Source organism: Scyliorhinus canicula, chromosome 10, assembly GCF_902713615.1.
Source record: "Scyliorhinus canicula chromosome 10, sScyCan1.1, whole genome shotgun sequence".
NCBI lineage: Eukaryota > Metazoa > Chordata > Chondrichthyes > Carcharhiniformes > Scyliorhinidae > Scyliorhinus > Scyliorhinus canicula.
In genome coordinates, this window is record NC_052155.1 from 139,552,279 (window position 1) to 139,567,775 (window position 15,497).

The 15,497-nt window shown below is 45.4% G+C and overlaps 1 protein-coding gene across 4 annotated transcripts in view; it reads right to left on the reverse strand.

Moving 5' to 3' along the window:
- The window catches only part of enpp2 (ectonucleotide pyrophosphatase/phosphodiesterase 2), a 171,509-nt gene that overhangs the window by 128,814 nt on the left and 27,198 nt on the right, over positions 1–15,497 (reverse strand). For 2 of the 4 annotated variants that reach the window (XM_038809790.1, XM_038809789.1), the window contains exons 3-5: positions 12,803–12,958; positions 12,388–12,429; positions 5,801–5,926 (exon numbers count right to left, since the gene is read on the reverse strand). In XM_038809790.1, the coding sequence (XP_038665718.1) occupies positions 5,801–5,926; positions 12,388–12,429; positions 12,803–12,958 (324 nt within the window). The remainder of the gene's footprint in view (positions 1–5,800; positions 5,927–12,387; positions 12,430–12,802; positions 12,959–15,497) is intronic. The other 2 variants (XM_038809792.1, XM_038809791.1) reach the window with 1 other exon arrangement.

Here is a 15,497-nt window from a genome sequence, read left to right on the forward strand (position 1 = left end):
AGGCCATCGCACAGATGCAGGGCCTGAGCATCGAGGAGAGTGGCCGTTTCGCGCGCTTTTCCCGGATACCTGCGCATGCGCGCCATGACCGAGTGGATGACGAGACCGACAACCGTCGACCGACCACACTGCGCATGCGCGATGGCGCACGGAACGCGCTGACATCAGCGCCATGGCGTGTCCGAATTGTGGCTCCGCCCACTTAAAGCGGCAATGTACGGTGTGACAAGCTTGGCCACTACGCAGCCCTTTGCAGATCTGCTCCACCGCTCAGCAGGCAGCGATCCCAGCTGCGGCGCAGAAGTGTCCGCTCAATACAGCAAGGCATGCCAGATTCCGATCCCGACAGCCCTGAGCTGACTGCCTCAAGTCCCCATACCCGGTGGGCATCATAACTACACGTGAGCTGGCCTCCAGCACACCTGCGCAAAGCCTCTCCATCCTCAGTGTGGATCCAGACGACGAGTGGTGTGCTGTCCTCACAGTTAACAAGGTTCGCATCCGGCTTAAACTGGACACCGGCGCATCGGCGAACCTCATCTCACAATCCGACCTCGACACCATCCAGGCCCGACCAAGCATTCTTCCACCGGCCTGCCAGCTCCTTGACTACAATGGCAATGCCATAGCTGCCAGTGGCTCGTGTCAACTAGGGGTATCCAATAAGGAGATCAAGGCAACATTATGGTGTGAAATCGTCAGGCCTGACAGACCATCCCTGCTCGGTGCTCGAGCCTGCAAGCTCCTGAACCTGGTTCAGCGAGTCCACACCATGTCATCGTCACCGGCGACGGCCTCGCCCGATGGAAATTTGCAAGCCGACATAGACGACATTATCACGCAGTACCACAGCATATTCGATGGAATGGGCACGCTCCCATACCGATATAAAATCCTGCTCAAGCCGAATGCCACCCCTGTAATTCATGCCGGCGCCCCTCAAGGATCGTCTGAAGAAGCAATTACAGGACCTCCAAGACCAGGGCATCATCTCGAAGGTCACAGAGCCCACAGACTGGGTCAGCTCCATGGTCTGCATAAAGAAGCCATCAGGGGAGCTCCGCATTTGCATTGACCCGAAGGATCTAAACCGCAACGTCATGCGGGAGCATTACCCGATCCCGGAACGTGAAGAGTTGACCAGTGAGATAGCTCATGCCAAATTCTTCACTAAGCTGGACGCCTCCCGGGGCTTTTGGCAAATACAGCTGGACACGTCCAGTCGTAAGCTGTGCATGTTCAACACCCAATTCGGTCGCTACTGCTACAAGCGCATGCCTTTCGGCATCATATCTGCCTCCGAAGTGTTTCACTGCATCATGGAGCAGATGATGGAGGGCATCGAGGGGGTGCGAGTGTATGTGGATGACGTGATAATCTGGTCCACAACACCCCAGGAACACATCGCTCGCCTCAAACAGGTCTTCCAGCGAATTCATGAACATGGTCTCCAGCTCAACAGGGCCAAGTGCTCATTTGGTCAATCGGATATTGAGTTTCTAGGTGACCACATCTCGCAGCAGGGTGTGCGGCCAGATGCCGACAAGGTCTCGGCGATCAACGCCATGAAGACCCCGGAGGACAAGAAAGCGGTCCTCCCCTTCCTCGGGATGGTCAACTTCCTCGAGAAATTCATTCCCAATATGGCATCCCACACCACGGCCCTCCGCCATCTCGTCAAGAAGTCAACAGAATTCCAGTGGCTGCCCACACATCAAGAGGAATGGCGTGAGCTGAAGGCAAAGCTCACCACAGCCCCAGTTCTAGCGTTCTTCGACCCAACCAAGGAAACCAAGATATCAACTGATGCAAGCCAGGACGGCATTGGGGCGGTGCTCCTCCAGCGAGATGACTCCTCGTTCTGGGCCATGATGCCCACTGAGCAACGGTATGCCCAGATCGAAAAGGAGTGTCTGGGCCTCCTGACAGGGATAGGCAAGTTTCATGACTACGTTTACGGCCTGCCAAAATTCACAATGGAAACGGACCACAGGCCTCTAGTCCACATAATCCAGAAGGATTTAAATGACATGACACCTCGGTTACAGCGAATTCTTCTTCAACTCCGCCGCTATGACTTTGAACTTGTCTACACGCCAGGCAAAGAGCTGATCATTGCAGATGCCCTATCCCGGTCCATCACCACACCGTGTGAACAAGGTGACTTCATCTGCCACATAGAAGCGCAAGTGCAGTTGTGTGCCACCAACCTCCCAGCCTCTGATGAAGGGGTGGTCCAAATTCATGAGGAAACAGCCAAGGATCCTCTACTGCAGCGTGTGATGCAGCACCTTACCCATGGCTGGCTAGGGATAATGTCTCCAATTCTTTAACGTGAAAGACGAGCTGACGGTTGTGGAGGGAATCCTTCTGAAACTCGACAGGATCGTTATTCCTCAGAGCTGCAGGCTATGGTGCTGGGCCAACTCCATGAGGGTCACTTGGAGCTGAGAAATGCCAACACAGAGCTCGGGAGGCGATCTATTGGCCGGGCATTAACCAGGACATTGACAACACGGTCCTCAACTGCCCCACCTGTCAGAAGTTTCAACCGGCTCAACCCAAGGAAACACTGCAACAGCACGAGATCGTGACCTCTCCATGGTCCAAAGTAGGTGTAGACCATTTCCACGCCAAGGGGCGTGACTACATACTCCTGGTCGACTACTTCTCTAGTTACCCAGAAGTGGTGAAACTGTCCGACCTCACATCGAAGGCGGTCATCAAAGCCTGCAAAGAAATGTTCGCCAAGCACGGGATACCGCTCACGGTAATGAGCGACACTCCATGCTTTTACAGCCAGGAATGGTCTGATTTTGCACAGTCCTACAGCTTCCGTCACGTTACCTCCAGTCCCCACTACCTGCAATTAAACGGGAAGGCCGAGAAAGGGGTCCATATTGTCAAGCGGTTGCTGTACAAGGCTGTAGACTCAGGCTCCGTCTTCAACCTGGCAATGCTGGCATACACGGCAACCCCACTGTCCACTGGGAGTGAGTTAACTGATAGTCTCACTAGTGAGACTGTTACTCTGAGAGGGGCTGTGTGCCAAGGAGGGTTCCAGTGGCCACTGGCGCATGTGTCTTTTGTGTGCGGTTAGCTCTGTTAATCTCCTGCTTCCTCTGTTGTGGAGCCGTGCCTCTAAGGAGTGCAAGGAGGAGTCCAACACCGGTGGTCTGGTGAGTGAGCATGGCTACGTCCAACACTCTGATTATATTGCTGATAAAGGAGGGTTTCTAGATGGGTGGAGTAGATGGATATCTACGTGATCAGGAGACCTCAGAGCATTTTAAGAATACTGTCAGCAGTCAGAAGCCTGTAAATGACACCTGAAAGGTGAGTTGCGAGTATTTTACAGCAACAACGGGAGGCTCAGCCACGGCACCCCGTTCCCAAGGGGGACATCCCAGGTTCACATCCTTACCACCAAGTCAGTCCCCATTAATCCCAGAGCTCCAGACATACTGGGTGGGGGTGGGTAAGTCCGAAGACAATGAAAAAGGTACTTACCTCCTCGCTCCCCCTCAAAGCCCATAGCGCAGGACCCCATTTGTAACTACTTGCACCAAATCATGCCCATGTGACTGCCAGCCGTTGTTGGGGGACGGGAGCATAATGGGGGCGCGCAGTGGAGCATAACGGGGGGGGGGTGAAGATTTGGTCTTCTAGCCCGTTAATCATATTCGAATGAACGCATACGAACTGTTAACATATTCCCGCCGGTGCAGGACAGTATGCCCATTATGACCGGCGGGGCAGGACTGGAGGACGGTTCTGCCGCCCAGTCCCGATCCCATTTTTGGCCTGACGCGAGATTCCCAATCTCCGTGGGAAATGGAGAATCCTGCCCATTATGCAGCAAGTTTTCTCATATTCAGTCCTGATCAAAATGCTTGAATTTTCCATCCATTAAAATGTACAACAATCAAAGTAGAAAACAAAACTCTACAGGTATTAAGCAAAATCATCTTTCAAGTTTTAAATATTATGATAGAATACGTTGACAATAATTGGGGAAAAAAATTATTTTTAAATAAAAGGTTGCTCAAGTCTACGTCTGCACAACTATGAATTTTAAAAATGTACAACGTACATTCAACTCAAACATTTAACATTGTTATGGTCAATAAACCTACAATACAACAGACAACCCTTTTTTTAATGATAAATTTAAAGTACCCAATTAATTTTTAAAATTAAGGGGCAATTTAGCGTGGCCAATCCACCTAGCCTGCACATCTTGGGGTTGTGGGAGCGAAACCCACGCAAACACGGGGAGAATGTGCAAACTCCACACGGACAGTGACCCAGAGTCGGGATCGAACTGGGGACCTTGGTGCCGTGAGGCAGCAGGGCTAACCCACTGCCCCACCGTGCTGCCCCAACAGACAATCCTTGTGAAATCTAATTAGAGTAACTCCCAGTCCTGTAAAAGTGTCAAAATGTGTTCAGTAAAGGAGGTCAACATCATTACAACTTCAGCTACTGATACCACAATTTCTCAAAAACATTAATTTGTTAATTTACTGATGTTTATAGAACACACTGCACACCAACCCAGCCCTGTGTGGGAGTGTGGGAGGCTGAAGTCAGAGCAGGGGCAGGCTACAGGTAACCAGTCGTGCGTTTAGTGATTTTTAGCAGCCATGTGAGAGTGAGGCTGATATAAACATGTGTCACAGCCAACTTGAGAGAGATGAGAGACTGATCTGTTCCCTGTAAGAACACTATTGACGACGCCCTATGCTGCTCTTGCTCATGTGTTTGCTTTGTTTGACCCCTTGTTCCGCACTGTAACCAATCACTGTTTGTCGATGTACCATTTGTCAATGTTCTCTGTTGATTATTCTTGTGTCTACTATTAACAAACTGTGTACGTTCCTCGGCCGCAGAAAAATACTTTTCACTGTACTTCGGTACGTGTGACAATAAATCAAATCAAAATGCTTGAATTTTCTATCCATTCAAATTTAAAACCAGAAGTGAGGTGCCCTGACCATTGTAACCAATTCTCCAATCAACCTCCCGTGGACCTGAATAATACTCCCTGAAAATGGGAGCAACACACACATGCACCAATGTATTATTGGGCCAAATGATGTTGGGTAATGTTCCCAGTGCCATAATGGAGTTTGGGATAATATGGTTAGTGCAGGTCTGGATGTCAGGGGCCTTCCCGCGCTGTGGAAATTGAAGGTAATAGGCCAGTTGTAATCATTAAAAAGGCAATCGACTGACATAATACCTGCAGAACGAATAAAATGCTTTCAGAGTGGGATTTCCGCCAGCCAGATTTCCTGTTTTTTCTTTAGGCAGGCTGTATTGCTGGGTTGTCTGAGGGCACGGTTAAATCTTGGCTGTTCAGTGTTCTTTGGCCGCTGGAAGTGCTTCGTGGAAGAAGTAGACATATGTTGACTTAAAGTTGTGATCTGAGAACCTGAGACTTGGTGAAGAGAGGTCCATTCTGCATTCCACTGCTAAACAGGCTAGAGTGTCCTTTAAATTATGGGCCGTGACCTTGATCTGGGTCGCAGCCGAAGAGTTCCAATGATGGATACCCTACCCTACTGCTCTGATTGGTGGGATACTCTCAAAGTCTGTGGCCCAGAAACCACCCAACACACTTAATTGGCCTATTTGACATTTTCTTCAGTGTCTTTGGGAAGGGGCGTGCTCAGAGGTCTGAATGCCAGCTAATTCCGGGTGTGTGCCAATGTGCCAATGCATATTATTCAGCCCATAGAGTGAGATTCCCACTGCTTTTGGAGTCTCAAAAAATTATGAAATAGTCAGAAATTACCTTTGCATGCAACTTGATAGTTGGTGCAGCAATCTCCCCTTGTCATGCAATCTTCAGAACACTGGCAAACATATTCCTCATTCCGTGCTTCCCCACAACGCTCCTTGCTGCACTCCCATGCTCGACCTAGAATATGTGGCAATACCTGCATTATTAGATAAATTCGGAGCAGGTAGGGTGTTCAGACCAGGGTTTTCAAATTATCATTTATTTCCTTATCTTTTAATAGCATTTTTGTTTCATGCTAATTAATCATAGAATTATAGAATCCCTTCAGTGCAGAACAAGGCCATTCAGCCCATCAAGTCTGCACCAACCCTTTGAATCTGCACTCTACTCATGGCCCTACCCACCTCCACCCTACCCTATCCCATAACCTAATCTGTACATCCCTGGACACGAAGAAGCAGTTTATCATGGCTAATCCATCTTTGGACTGTGGGAGGAACCCGGAGGAAACCCGCGCAGACACGGAAAGAACGAACAAATTCCACATGGACAGTCACCCAAGGTCGGAATTGAATCCGGCCCACTACACTGTCGCTGTGAGGCGGCAGGGCTAACCACTGTGCCACCGTGCTGCCCCTCCCTTCAACAGAGTGGAGGTGAGATGGGAAGAGTTGCAGGGAATGGTGGGAAGGTACATATGTGGTCAGAGATCCCCGACCAATAATCAGGTAAGCCACGGAGAAAACTGGCAGCTAATTTTCATTTTTATTTTTTCCAATTCCAAGGATTTAAATCCAACAAGCCATTTGGAATGCTATAAGATCATTAGTGTAAATCCATCAAACGGCCTCAATGTTGAAACCACTGAAAATGAAGATATTCAGTATTTTGTTGGAGGTCATTTGATAACTTGTGAAGTCACTGACACAATTAACAAACAGTTTCACCCACATACATAATTAGTCTTGCGTGGAATTCTGTGACCATCTACTATGTCTAAAAATAGAAATCAGTGACAAACAGGAAAAATAATTATCTATAGTATTTGGATAATAAGACAAATGCATTGAGCAGAGTACTATGAAACTTATGAATAAAACAGTTACTACTGGATTTTAAACAAATTGCTTTGTTCCTTATGGCTAGAATTAAAGTGTAAAAAGCCAATTGCCAGTCACCAATCAACAAATGACAACCCAGTAAAATTTCCAACGTTGATGGATCAACCAATTAAATATGCTTCAAACTTAAAAACGTATCTCCAACACTCATCCCCGTCAAGTACATTATATTTGTAAACAAATTAAAATTAATTAAGGGACCTGCTCCCAATCCTCTGCATATGAACAGGTAATCTTACACAGACTAAACTTGAGCCCCCCATGAAGTGGCCACTTGCCCATTGAGCCTGCTCCGCCATTCAATCATGGCTGATATGTTTCTCATCCCCATTCTCCTGCCTTCTCCCCATAACCCCTGATCCCCTTATTGATCAAAAACTTATCTATCTCTGTTTTAAGACACTCAGTGATTTGGCCTCCACAGCCTTCTGCGGCAAAGAGTTCCACAGATTCACCACTCTCTGGCTGAAGAAATTCCTCCTCGTCTCTATTTTAAAGGATAGTCCATTTAGTCTGATATTGTGTCCTCTGTTTCTAGTTTTTCCTACAAGTGGAAACATCCTCCTCACATCCAATCTATCCAGGCCTCGCAGTAAATTGTATGTTTCAATAAGATCGCTCCTCATCCTTCTAAACTCCAAAGAGTACAAACCCAGAGTCCACAACCGTTCCTCATACGACAAGCTGTTCATTCCAGGGATGATTCCTGTGAACCTCCTCTGGACCCTTTCCAAGGCCAGCACATCCTTCCTTAGATACGGGGCCCAAAACTGCTCACAATATTCCAAATGGGGTCTGACCCGAGCCTTATACAGCCTCAGAAGTATATCCCTGGTCTTGTATTCTAGCCCTCTCGGCATTTGCCTTTCTAACTGCCGACTGAACCTGCGCGTTAACATTAAAGAATCGTGAACAAGGACTCCCAAGTCCCTTTGTGCTTCTGATTTCCTAAGCATCTCCATACAACTCCACCATACCACATCACTACCATACCACATTGCTACCATACCACATCGCTACCATACCACTCTACCATACCACATCAGTACCAAACCACCCTATCATACCACAGCGGTACCACACTACCCTACCATATCACATCAGTGCCACACCATCCTACCATACCACATCGCCACACCACCCTACCATACCACATCAGTGCCACACCATCCTACCATACCACATCGCCACACCACCCTACCATACCACATCAGTGCCACACCACCCTACCATACCACATCGCCACACCACCCTACCATACCACATCAGTACCACACCACCCTACCATACCACATCAGTACCACACCACCCTACCATACCACATCAGTGCCACACCACCCTACCATACCACATCAGTGCCACACCACCCTACTATACCACATCGCCACACCACCCTACCATACCACATCAGCGCCACACCACCCTACCATACCACATCAGCGCCACACCACCCTACCATACCACATCAGCGCCACACCACCCTACCATACCACATCAGCGCCACACCACCCTACCATACCACATCGCCACACCACCCTACCATGCCACATCAGTGCCACACCACCCTACCATACCACATCAGTACCACACCACCCTACCATACCACATCGCTACCACACCACACCATTATATGACATCAGTGCTACAACACTTAATGATGCCACAATCTCTAATGTTGCAAACCAGCAGTTATATTTTGTTACAAATATCTGAAATGCTTTTTGCTATCAAGCATACCACTTACTACACAAATATTTGGTGGATAAAATGGCTTGGCCTTTAAGATTTCACATGCCATCATCAATGGTACAAGGCTGTCCATCAAGAACATGAGGGAAAGGTGATGGAAATTTATCAACAGCTTAATGGACTGGGAGGGCGCCCCGATAGGAGAAGTCAGCGGAATTGGGAGGAAGAGCTGGGAGAGTGCTGGAGGCCGGGTTATGGGAGGAGGCTCTGAGAAGGGTGAATGCATCCTCTTTGTACGCTAGACTTAGCTTCGTTCAATTTAAAGTAGACCACAAGGTGCATATGATGGTGGCTAGAATGAGCAGGTTTTTTGAGGGATGGAGGATAGGTGTGGGGTGTGTGTGGGAGGGCCTCGAACCATGTCCACATGTTTTGGGCCTGTCCGAAGTTGGAGGGATTCTGGCGGGGGTTCACGGGCGTGATGGCTGAGGTGCTGAGGGTGAAGGTGGTCCCGAGTCCAGATTGGCAATTTTTGGAGTGTCGGAAGACCCAGGAAGAAAGGCCGATGTTTGGCCTTTGCCTCTCTGGTAGCCGGAGGTGGATCTTGTTGGGATGGAGGGATTCGGGGGGCCGCCGAACCCGGGGGTATGGGTGAGCAACCTCGCAGAGTTCCTCAGGATGGAAAAAATAAAGTTTGCCTTGAGAGGGTTTGTGAAATGAAATGAAATGAAAATCGCTTATTGTCACGAGTAGGCTTCAAATGAAGTTACTGTGAAAAGCCTCTAGTCGCCACATTCCGGCGCCTGTTCGGGGAGGCTGGTACAGGAAGGTTTTGGAAATGGAAACCTTTTATTGACTTCTGCCTGGATAGTTAAGTCAGCAGGGGGAGGGTGGAGAAAAGCAAGCTTGATAGGCAATAGTTAAATCTGCAAGCTTCTAATCTGCTCACTGGATGTCAAGTTGACAACCATATATTGCTTCAGTCTGTCCTGACCCAATCCTGCCAATGCAAATCCAGCCCCTAGTTTCATTTAAAAAGGGATTCATCAAACATGCCCACCAACTGGCATCGTCCATCATCCAAAATGGCATTACCATCTGGTGCAAAAACCTTTCTGGAGTTATCATCGGCTGCCTGACTGAAGTTATCAGTCAGTTCTGCAGAGCTGGACTTATCCTGAATCAGAAGCTGATTTATGTAGTTTGCTGCGGTTTCTCAAGGGAATGTGTTAAACTCCCCTGAGCAGGTGTCCAATGTGTGCAGGAGGGTTTACTGACGCAGTACGTAAACAGGCCAACGAGAGGCGAGGCCGTATTGGATTTGGTACTGGGTAATGAACCAGGACAGGTGTTAGATTTGGAGGTAGGTGAGCACTTTGGTGATAGTGACCACAATTCGATTACGTTTACTTTAGCGATGGAAAGTGATAGGTATATACCACAAGGCAAGAGTTATAGCTGGGGGAAAGGCAATTATGATGCGATGAGGCAAGACTTAGGATGCATCGGCTGGAGAGAAAAACTGCAGGGGATGAGCACAATGGAAATGTGGAGCATGTTGAAGGAACAGCTACTGCGTGTCCTTGATACGGATGTACGTGTTAGGCAGGGAGGAAGTGGTCGAGCGAGGGAACCATGGGTTACTAAAGCAGTTGAAACACTTGTCAAGAGGAAGAAGGAGGCTTATGTGAAGATGAGACGTGATGGTTCAGTTGGGTCGCTTGAAAGTTACAAGTTAGCTAGGAAAGCTCTAAAGAGAGAGCTAAGAAGAGCCAGGCGAGCACATGAGAAGTCTTTGGCAGGTAGGGTCAAGGCTAACCCTAAAGCTTTCTATAGATATGTCAGGAATAAAAGAATGACTAAGGTAAGAGTAGGGCCAGTCAAGGAGAGTAGTGGGAAGTTGTGCGTGGAGCCAGAGGAGATAGGAGAGGTGCTAAATGAGTATTTTTCGTCCGTATTCACACAGGAAAAAGACAATGTTGTCGAGAATACTGAGATACAGACTACTAGACTAGAAGGGCTTGAGGTTCATAAGGAGGAGGTGTTAGCGATTCTGGAAAGTGTGAAAATAGATAAGTCCCCTGGGCCGGATGGGATTTATCCTAGGATTCTCTGGGAAGCTAGGGAGGAGATTGCTAAGCCTTTGGCTTTGATCTTTAAGTCATCTTTGTCTACAGGAATAGTGCCAGAAGACTGGAGGATAGTAAATTTTGTCCCCTTGTTCAAGAAGGTGAGTAGAGATAACCCCGGTAACTATAGACCAGTGAGCCTTACTTCTGTTGTGGGAAAAGTCTTGGAAAGGTTTATAAGAGATAGGATGTATAATCATCTGGAAAGGAATAATTTGATTATAGATAGTCAACATGGTTTTGTGAAGGGTAGGTCGTGCCTCACAAACCTCATTGAGTTCTTCGAGAAGGTGACCAAACAGGTGGATGAGGGTAAAGCAGTTGATGTGGTGTATATGGATTTCAGTAAAGCGTTTGATAAGGTTCCCCACGGTAGGCTATTGCAGAAAATACAGAGGCATGGGATTCAGGGTGATTTAGCAGTTTGAATCAGAAATTGGCTAGCTGATAGAAGACAAAGGGTGGTGGTTGATGGGAAATGTTCTGACTGGTGTCCAGTTACAAGTGGTGTACCACAAGGATTTGTTTTGGGGCCACTGCTGTTTGTCATTTTTATAAATGACCTGGAGGAGGGCATAGAAGGATGGATGAGTAAATTTGCAGATGACACTAAAGTCGGTGGAGTTGTGGACGGTGCAGAAGGATGTTACAAGTTACAGAGGGACATAGATAAGCTGCAGAGTTGGGCTGACAGGTGGCAAATGGAGTTTAATGCAGAAAAGTGAGAGGTGATTCATTTTGGAAGGAATAACAGGACCACAGAGTACTGGGCTAATGGTATGATTCTTGGTAGTGTGGACGAGCAGAGAGATCTCGGTGTCCATGACCATAGATCCCTGAAAGTTTCCACCCAGGTTGAGAGGGTTGTTAAGAAGGCATACGGTGTGTTAGCCTTTATTGGTAGAGGAATTGAGTTTCGGAGCCATGAGGTCATGTTGCAGTTGTACAAACTCTGGTGCGGCCGCATTTGGAGTATTGCGTACAGTTCAGGTCACCGCATTATAGGAAGGATGTGGAAGCATTGGAAAGGGTAGAGAGGAGATTTACCAGAATGTTGCCTGGTATGGAGGGAAGGTCATATGAGGAAAGGCTGAAGGACTTGAGGCTGTTTTCGTTAGAGAGAAGAAGGTTAAGAGGTGACTTAATTGAGGAATACAAGATGATCAGAGGATTAGATAGGGTGGACATTGAGAAACCTTTTCCTCAGATGGTGATGTCCAGCACGAGGGGACATAGCTTTAAATTGAGGGGAGATAGATATAGGACAGATGTCAGAGGTAGGTTCTTTACTCAGAGAGTAGTAAGGGCGTGGAATGCCCTGCCTTCAACAGTAGTGGACTCGCCAACACTAAACGCATTCAAATGGTCATTGGATAGGCATATGGATGATAAGGGAATAGTGTAGAGGGACTTTAGAGGGGTTTCACAGGACGGCGCAACATCGAGGGCCGAAGGGCCTGTACTGCACTGTAATGTTCTATGTTCTATGTTCTATGTGGAAATAGGCATGGTCAGAATTGCATCTCATTAGCCATGACCTAATTGGACGACCACAATGCTATTCCTAAAAATGCTAGCCCCCTTCAATGGAGCCAATTTTAAATGTATTACTTTATTCAGAAACAGGTTTAAAGTATAACACATCACAGTCCACCGACACTATAACAACAGCTAAATATTTTGAATCTAACTAACTTACCTGTCGGACCTCTTTGTCGGGGATTGTGGCGCGATGAATAACCTAAGGAAGGAAGAAAATAGGCTTACAGAAATGGCAGAGAAAATAAAAATGCACAGGGCTATATAGGTTTTCCTTTGGATACCTATGGTCATATGTCAAAATCAGATCAGTCTTCTGAACTTCTGTTCAAAAATTTTGGTTCTCTTGGGAAGAAGTGGAAAAATGTGGAGTTGGTTAAAACTGTGTCACCAAAAGTGGAGTGGAGGGGCTAAAGGAAAAGCCATGAGAACCTGAGAGCATCCTCTCAGCCACAGAAGGGGCATGGCACAAAGGAATAAAGGATGCAAGGGAAAATAATTTGAGGGTAACTCCCCTCAGAAACAAAACGTTCTGAACATACTGCGGAAGGCATGTTCAGCTTTCCATTTAGTACCTGTCTTCAAACAAAGTTGATCAAAATCTAAACAGCAGCTGCTATAACTTTTGCACAAATTGTCACAGCGACAGTTGGGTGGGGTTGCCTCTTGCAGTTCAAAACATCTGCCCCTGCATGACCCAGGAGTAGGACCTCGGGCTGAATCTGAAAGAACTGTGTAAAGCAAGAACATAAACATCAGTTAGACGTGCTCTCTTTAGTGAGGCAAAAAAATCATTGAGATAACTCTCAAACAAAAAAGAAATATATATATATATATATATAGACAACAACAAACAGGCTTTGAATTCGAATTAACTATGTTACTCGTTGCTATGTTGTTGAAGTGTTTATCAAATTTAGAGATAGCAATTATGAGCAAGATTAATATCCTAAGTGGTGTATTATTCAAGTGCATTACACATCCTCTGCAACCAACACAGGATGATGGAAACTAAAATTAAGTTGCAACTGGAGGCAGGAGGTAGTCATCATAAAACTTGGGGATGAGGCATTAACTGATTTCACAGATGTTAGGAAACTAAACTGTAGCCATGATACAAAGCCAAAAATGGTTTTGATTAAAATAAAACTATCCAAACAACAAAAGGTTTTGGCCAAAGCCGATCTCAATAACACATGTTTTGGGTTCATTCAAAAGGCTGTTCTGTCTTAGATGTGCTTAAAATGTTGAAGGGGGGGGGAAACTTTTCTTTAAAGATCCATCCATTTGGAACCATAACAAACTCTATCAGGGTCCGCTAGAACAAAACAAATACTTGAAGGAAACTGGCAATATTGCTTCCAATTTGGACTCTCGAAAAGAGGGACAGCTTTACACAGCAAACCACACAATGAAGAGACAGAGCAGATAGTCTGTTGAGGAAAACTTAAATTTATTCTGTTCTGAAAGTGCAACGGCTTTTAATTTTTTTTTTAAACTCTTAATTTTGCGTGTGGCTTGAAGCCTCCATCCAGCGATACTCAGCATAATATCTATGAATAAGTTGTTGCTTCCTGCATTCTTTTTGTATCCTTTGAATTTTAGTGACACTGAAATTACAATAAAGTAGAACTATGATATAATGTCTTTGCATCAGCTATTTGATTCTCATAATCTTTTACGTTTATTTTTCATGTCTGGTATTAGACATATCTGGTATTCTCACTGTATTTACTTGTGGTGAACTAGCAATATATGAAAATAATGCATTTCTGTAATTAGTTTGATCTGAATAGCAATAAATATCAAATATATTTGTGGCATTACTGAAATGAATGAAACTAATAATTATGTGGGAATTATCTCTTTGAGAGCACCATAGAAAATGGCATCTACAAAACTGGATCTTGAACTGTTTATTACTGTCACCCAACAATTGCACTTATTTTTCATGCTATTCTGTTAAATTAATGGGAGAGTTGTAACTAATTTTTCTTTTTTCCAGTAATGGATATTATGGGAATCATCAGTGGCTGGGAAGTTCCATGTAACTGCTATATGATGAATGATTAACAACAGTGATGCAATGCCCAAGAGCTGATTGAGTAATGATCTGATTATCAGTAAAGCCACATAAACAGTACATGTTACCCTATTTAACTTTTTGGTGGCTATCATTTGCGAATGGATTCAGATCTTTTTACATTACTTTTTTCAGAACTATTGCCCCAGTAATGCATTTAAAAAGAGCACAATATCAAATTGTAATATTTAATTGGTTCAATAACTGTTGATATGCAAACTTTTCCCATCTTCATGCAAAAGGAATTTCAATTCCAGCTGCTTATCAATTTTTTTCTGAACTGATAAACTGAATATGTACTTCAGAATGCAACTGAAGTGAAAAATTGGAAATCACATGAGTTTCCTTTCTAGTTGATGCAAACTATTTTGTCCTAAAAACAAATCTGAACACATGTTTCACTGACTACAACAGTTTGGTGATCAATTCATGTCCAAAATATTTTTCAAAATATACTTTTTATTTGAAAGTATATCACATATTCATCGATGGAACCAGCACACTTTTAACCAGACAAAAATACTTGTATCAACAATTTATATTTAAATTATTATGATTCTGTCCAAATTTTGTATACAATGACAAAATACTCATGTCACTTTTGGGGGTGAGTAATCTGTAGAACATGGAAACATCGAAATTTGGAGCAGGCGGAGGCTATTCAGCCCTTCAAGCCCGCACCACCATTCATTATGATCATGACTGATCACCCAACTCAATAGCCTGATCTCGCCTTCCCCCCCCCCCCCATATCCTTTGATCTCCTTAGCTAAATGGTATATCTAACTGCTTCTTGAAAACAGATGTTTTGACCTCAACTGCTTTCAGTGATAGCAAATTCCACAGGCTCACCACTCTCTAGGTGAAGAAAGTTCTCCTCAGCTCTGTCCTAAATGGTCTACCCTGTGTCTCAGACTGTGACCCCTGGTTCTGAACACCCCTACCATTGGGGAGATCCTTCCTGCATTTACCCTGTCTAGTCCTGTTGGAATTTTATATTGTAGGGTTGTACGTTTGAAAAGCTGAAGCATAGAGATTAGTCAAAGTGTGTAAAACACAAGGGGAAATTACACATTAGATCACCAGGATGTGTGTAAACTAAGAATTGTTCTAATTGGTGACATGCAAAACAGTTTGTTTTTGAAGTGGATGTATTGCCATACAAAAAAAAAGAGCAATACTTCATA